A 6,523-nucleotide genomic window follows, 5' to 3' on the forward strand; every position below is an offset into this window, starting at 1 on the left:
TGAACTGCCCACAGCCCTCCTATGAGACACAGATTGAGTAGAAAAAAATTGCGGTATTTTATCATGATCATTAGTGAGGACCAATTATAGGAAGAGAAGTTGAAAAGTGGTGAAGTGGTCCTTTAATGTTTCTGTGGCCCGTCATGGTCATATCAATATTATAATTCGTTATTTTCATTGTTTTGGACAAGATTGTTTGTTCCAAGAGAAAGTGATATGGCCTAATGTCAGTATTAACCACTTATTTATTCACCTGTTAACCTGCTCATTATATTATGTTCTCTTCACATTCTGTGAATGAAGCCACATTTTGTAAATAACTCATCACAATGTTTTTGTTCATTGAGGTTTGGCCTTATAGTTGGAAATGTGGCGTTTCCTTAATTTTTAGACTAGTCGTGTAGTCTGTTACAAAATATTTGTAAACGTTTCAAAATATTATTTTTAGCTTGCGGCCCTTTTGGACTTTTGGAATTTTGCTGAATGGCCCCTCAGCTACTAAAGTTGAGTAGCCCTGCTCTAAACTCTTGAAGGCCACTGAGCTTCTGTTAACCCATTTTGGACTGAGGTCGATAAAAAAAGGCTTCTAAATCCTAACTTTTTTCTGAAAAGTCCATGTTTCTATGTCAGTGGTGCTCAACCTTTTTCATGTCAAGGACCCCCAGAATTATCTCTATTGGGCCACGGACCCCCATCTCAAAATATGTAGTTCCAGGGACCCCCCAGAAGCCAATATTTTAGTTAAAAATGTTCGCTTTGAAATATATATTCAAAGATTTGCGCCACATTTTCACGACTTTTCAAAAATAGCAGACCTACAAGCTCGTAGCGTGCCACTCGGTGGCGCGCTATGAGCTTGTAGATCTGCTATTTTTCAATAGCTAATGCATAACATAATGCTAACACCAAAAGGGGTTCCCGCCCCTTAAACTCCTGACATTATTATTGCAGTTGTCATTAGAAAAAGTACTAGACTGGCACAGGATGGTTATACAGTAGCAATGGCTACTGGCTGCTTCTGCATGTTTCAATGTGAAACATATTTCACGTGACGTGAATCTCACCCTGACCCCTGACTTGATGCCACGCTGCATCGCAAATTGAGTTTCAAGGGCCATTTGAAATTAATTAAATTCTTCCAAGGAGAGCATAATAGTCTTGTGACGATAGTGTCATCCTCGATCCTCCTGCAATAGATTGTAGAAATGACAAGCTGCCAAAGACGAAAGATAAGATTTAGCTGTCTTCATTGCAATACCTTTGTTCTTTATTTCACGAGTTCCTCTTTTTACAAGCTAGGGCATTGGAACATTCTTTTCCAGTGGGTTCTTCTCTATATTGTACTAAATAGTCTGTATTTCTGGAGCGCCTTTATCCAAAGCACTACATTCACAAACCGACTAACCTCGGAAACCTTTTTATTTCCTGGGAGTGAGTCCACTTCAATTCGGCATACAGACAGTAGCGCAAACGTTGCTCACTTGTCAGTGCCTTGCTCAAGGGCACTGCCACAATGCCAGAAGGAGCTGGGCATTGAACTGATAATGTTAATACATGCTCCAGGCTGCTATGAGGAACGGGCACAGTGAGGAGACTCTCTCAGAACGAGCTATTCCGGTCGCCATTTCCCAGCCTCACTGTCACTGTGGCGACAATTATGTATGGAAACGGCGCACAACAATATTGACAGTTCTAGACTCACAACGTGTACTGAATGCACTGCGACGGATTTATCGGGTTCATTTTGCGCTGATGTCTCCGTTGTGCCTCTATGTGCCGAAAAGAACAGAATTACAAGGGTAGGCGCATGCCGCGGGTCACTTACAATTCTGGGGGAGTTGTGGGGAATGTGTCAGAGCTGTGTCTGGTGTTGACAGTGGGGCAGTGAAAGCTTCATTAGTCATTACAGAGAGGCAACAGATGCTGTCTTCAGCACCGAGGCAGCTTCTGTTTAAAGATGGATTGCTGTAATTGTTGTACTTTTTCTGTTTTGTATGTGTCTATGGAGTTAACATTACTCTAATAGACTCCCAGGTGTGGTTATAATATTAAAATATGTCTTCCCTGTGTATTTTGTTTTTTTTCCTGAAAGCTGAAAGCCTTAAAAAAGGCTTCGAAATACACCACTTTAGTGACATCATAGCCCTAAGCCCCTCCGCCATTATCATACAACAACAGCTGTGAGCAAGGCTTCAGTTCAGGTGAGTGGTGCTCACAGGCATACTACAGGCTGCACAAATAACTTTGGGGCGGGCCCGCCTAGAGTTTAAATGGACATGTATCAGTCAAAAGGGAGACATCGAAGAGGAAGGATGGATGGGGAAGGATCAACATATGGACAGGTTCTGACATATATCCATATTATACTAATATTTATGACATCAGGGATCTCCATATATGTGCTTAATTGCGACAGCAGATCACATTTACTATGATCCTGATTTACTATCAACCCTGATGATGTCATAGTGATGTCATGAGACCTGGGCACAATATATGGGGGTTTCCCCATGTATGGGGATTTTGAGTGACAAAAAAAAACACAATTCTATAGTTAACTGTGACCTTCGGTCGCAATAATTCCCCAAATTGAGTGAAAGTGTGTCTCTACTACTTATTAAGCCCTGGCTCAAGTATGTGTGTAATAATAGTATAATAAATTACCAAAACATAAAATATTATAGACTTAGACCTAGTATTTATAATGATAAATGCATCTAATCTTTTTTTATTAGGATTACATGGACATATTATTGTGCTTGTTTTGGCTTGTTTTTCGAGTGGAGATTTGGCTTATTTCTCTCACAGGAGTTGGCTTATTATTGGCTTGTTTTTGGAGGTTGGTTGGCTTATTTCTCTCACGACATTGGCAACACTGGCAGTGTCTGTCTGTCTCTGTGGCAGTATGTTCCTGAGTGTATGGATGTACCCAATGAAATCCATAGTGTTTACATGCAATTTAACTCTGACCATGCAAATGTAACTATAGCGACCTGTAAGGGTCCGATGGGTTACATTTACACACTTTACAAAATTAATAAATGAACACTCGGCTCTCTCGCTATGAGTTTCGAGAGACATTCCTTCCTGAACAGACAGAGCCCTGAATCTTTAATGTTCTTCACAATGACGTACTCTCCTTTACATGGCTGGTACCCAGCTCAAGAGATATTGCATTGGGGGTAGCCCCTAGTATAAATCTAAATCGTCTAAGCACATATAACTTGCTGCTTAGCAGAAATGTAAATAAAAAATAAAATGTAAAGATATTTTAAAATGTATTTTTGTGAACGGAAATGCCAGCTTCCTTACTCTGATTTCGGGAGGTGTAGTTCCACTGTTCCAGACTCTATATAGCATTCGGAGATTGTGGAATAGTTGTCTGGCTACACAAGACTACATTGGGGGTAACAGAAAACCCTACGATTATTCTCTTGTTACCACCGATTCCAATGGCTTCTTATGTATCAACTGATCAATGACAGATAAAACCTTCCTGTGTTGGCAGTACAAGGATGTCTGTCAGAGATTATGTGGCCATGATGTAATTAAAGACAATTATCCTCTTCATCACTTACCGTTTCCATCTTTGTAACTACTTCTAATGCACGTGGCTTTTACACAGAATTACATTTTCATGTCAAGGACCCCATAATTTATACATATTAGACGGTTTGAAAATATCCTGTGCCAGGGATATTGATCTCTGTTTATATTAGATTACATTTATTACAGAATTCTACAACTGTCTATCTAGGCGAGGAGATATCCGAGATAACCTACAGTATATGATCTGAGATGTAATACATTATCTCAGTGGTTTTCAACCTTTTTAATATCAAGGCCAATTATTTATTCAGCATTTCAGCCATGGATGATTCAACCATTTGATGAGATTTAGACTTAATGACCCAAAACTAAAGAATGTTGTTATCGTTGGATAGGATTTTGTCCGCAATTATGTTCTCTAATTGATGATTTAACTCTTGAGAGCGTAAAATGAAACATTTTACACTCTCAAAAGTTAAAGAACTAATAAGTGTCCATTTGGTTACAAACTCATCCATCATTTAGCTGGGGACCACCTGGAACTCCCTCAAGGACCACTGGTTGAGAACCACTGCATTATCTGATTGGGCTAACTTCTAGCCAATGAAATAATAGTGAAATTAAACTGCTCCTATTTTTTCTGGGGGGCCCATGGGACTCCCTCAATGGCCCCTGGGGGTCCCCCAACCCCACTTTGAGAACCACTGCTTTAGAGAACTGATACCACTGCAAGGCATTCATGCATTATTTTTGTTTTAGATGAATTGAGTATGAAACAAGCCATAGGCTTTCATGCGTTTTTAATCCTCTTAGCAGACCTTGTATTGAACTGTACTTTCCTGTGCTTTTTTGCGCAAAATTAGATTAGATTAGATTAAATGTATTGTCACTGCACAGAGTATAAGTACAATGAGATGAAGAATAAAGTTAATACAGTATTCAATCAATCAATCACACTCAACACCAGCACACAAAACGAACCCCACAGATGCACCCAACCAGCTGGCAGTGTACAGACAACAATCTCATGAGTCAAATGTCCAAATAAGCTCATTTCATGATCTTTATCTGCCAGGGAGGTCATTGGAAGAGAATTCAAAGTGAACACCAGCCTGTCAAAACACTGTAGCAAGCAGTGGTGGAAAAAAGTACTCACATTCTCTACTTAAGTAAAAGTATCAATAGGCCTACTATAGTACAATGTAGAAATACTAGTTCAGAATTCAAAATGTACTTGAGTAAAAGTACAAAATTATTGGTATAAAAAAATATTTAAAGTACCAAAAGTAAAAGTACTCATTGTGCAGAATGTCCCATTTCATAAGTTTTCAAATGTATACAAATCCTTTGAAAATAGCAGATCTACAAGCTCACAATGCGTCGGATTGCAACGCATTGTGAGCTTGTAGATCTTCTATTTTGGCCGAAATGTATGTAGGGCTAAAGTAGTTACTGTATGTTTTGTAATAATCATGCAAATTGTATAATTAAAGTTGTCAAATAATTGTAGTGGCGTAAAAGTACAATATTTGCCTCTGAAATGTATAGTGGAGTAGAAGTAAACGTAGGCCTCCAAAGAAATGTGATATACTCGAGTAAAGTACAAATACCTCAAAATTGTACTTAACCCATTCAGGCCTGACGTCGAAATAAAAAAAAATAAGTTTTCTAAATCATGACAATTTTCGGAAAGATTTGAGGCACATTTTAACGATTTTTCAAAAATAGCAGACCTACAAGTTCATAGCGCGCCACTCGGTGGCGCGCTACGAGCTTGTAGATCTGCTATTTTTCAATAGCTAAATTATAACAATGTTTAAAACACCAAAATGGGTTCCCGCCCCAAAATGGGTTAATGGTTAATGTGGTTAAACGCTAACGTGACATGGATGCGTTCCAGGTCTCAATGGATTAAGTCATATTTAAGTACAGTCATTAAGTACATGTACAAGTTACTTTCCACCACTGATCTGATTGTGTCACTCACCAGGTCTTTGGAGGTGCCCATTCTCTTGAGCCCGTCCAGGGGCAGGAGGTCAGCCGAGTCCTTGTGTGTGAACTGCGTGGCCTGCTTCAGGCGCCGCTGCTGATGCTGCAGGGCTTTGTCGCGGATGGCCAGCTCACCTTTCTTAGATTCACTCATGGTCGTCTTGAGTCTGTCTTCACACAGCGCTTCTCGCGCACACAGAGGAAGCCGAGGCGAGAGCAGCACCGCCAGTCAGTCCTGTGGCAGACCAAACGGCACGGCTGCTGTGCTGCAGCCGAAACAGGACAGAGCAGAGCGCGTGATCTTGATCCTGGGGAGAAGACAGACAGAGCCAGACTGGGCTGCTGACTGTGTGCAGCCGAGAAGGAGAAGCCCCCCCAAAAAGCGCAGGTGATGAGAGCACAGGGTCGAAGTACAACAACAGGTCGTCTCGTATACCGTATACGTAGGTCTCCAGTAACACAATAACAGTCCTCTCTTACACCTTGTTGTTTACTGTCCTGTCCTTGAAGCTTGTTCTGCTCCGCTATAGTCCTTGGCCATGCATTTATACGTGCTAGATTGCAGGAGCTATTGTCCAGTCATCGTTTTGTTCAGTGATGATGTTGCTCTTGTCATGTGTAGACAGAATGTGATGTTCAGCCAGGGCTCTGAGCACTGACTGACTGGGGCTTGTGATGATGGCGTGTGTGAGTGCATGTGCGTGTGTGCGCACGTGTGCTTCTCCTCTCCCCTTAGTGTAGACTGCCCTTGGATCTCTCTCGCTCTCTCTCTCGCTCTCTCTCTCTCTCTCTATCGCATCATTGGTTTCAGGAGGAGATACACCCTCCCCTTCCCTTGAGCATTCTTTCCATCACACAATCAACGCACGCACGCATACACGCGCACACACACACACACACACACACACACACACACACACACACACACACACACACACACATTTCAACTTCTTTATTTGAGTCCAAATTTATAAAATACATTGTC

General features: G+C 41.1%; 1 protein-coding gene across 1 annotated transcript in view; it reads right to left on the reverse strand.

The window, feature by feature from the left end:
- nrip2 (nuclear receptor interacting protein 2) overlaps positions 1 to 6,257 on the reverse strand; it is a 28,740-nt gene extending 22,483 nt beyond the window's left edge. Inside the window, exon 1 of the mRNA XM_079494038.1 lies at positions 5,537 to 6,257. Coding sequence (XP_079350164.1) covers positions 5,537 to 5,692 — 156 coding nt within the window. The 5' untranslated portion in view covers positions 5,693 to 6,257. The remainder of the gene's footprint in view (positions 1 to 5,536) is intronic.
- Positions 6,258 to 6,523: the final 266 nt, after the last annotated feature.

This window comes from Electrona antarctica (genome assembly GCF_951216825.1).
Source record: "Electrona antarctica genome assembly, chromosome: 23".
NCBI lineage: Eukaryota > Metazoa > Chordata > Actinopteri > Myctophiformes > Myctophidae > Electrona > Electrona antarctica.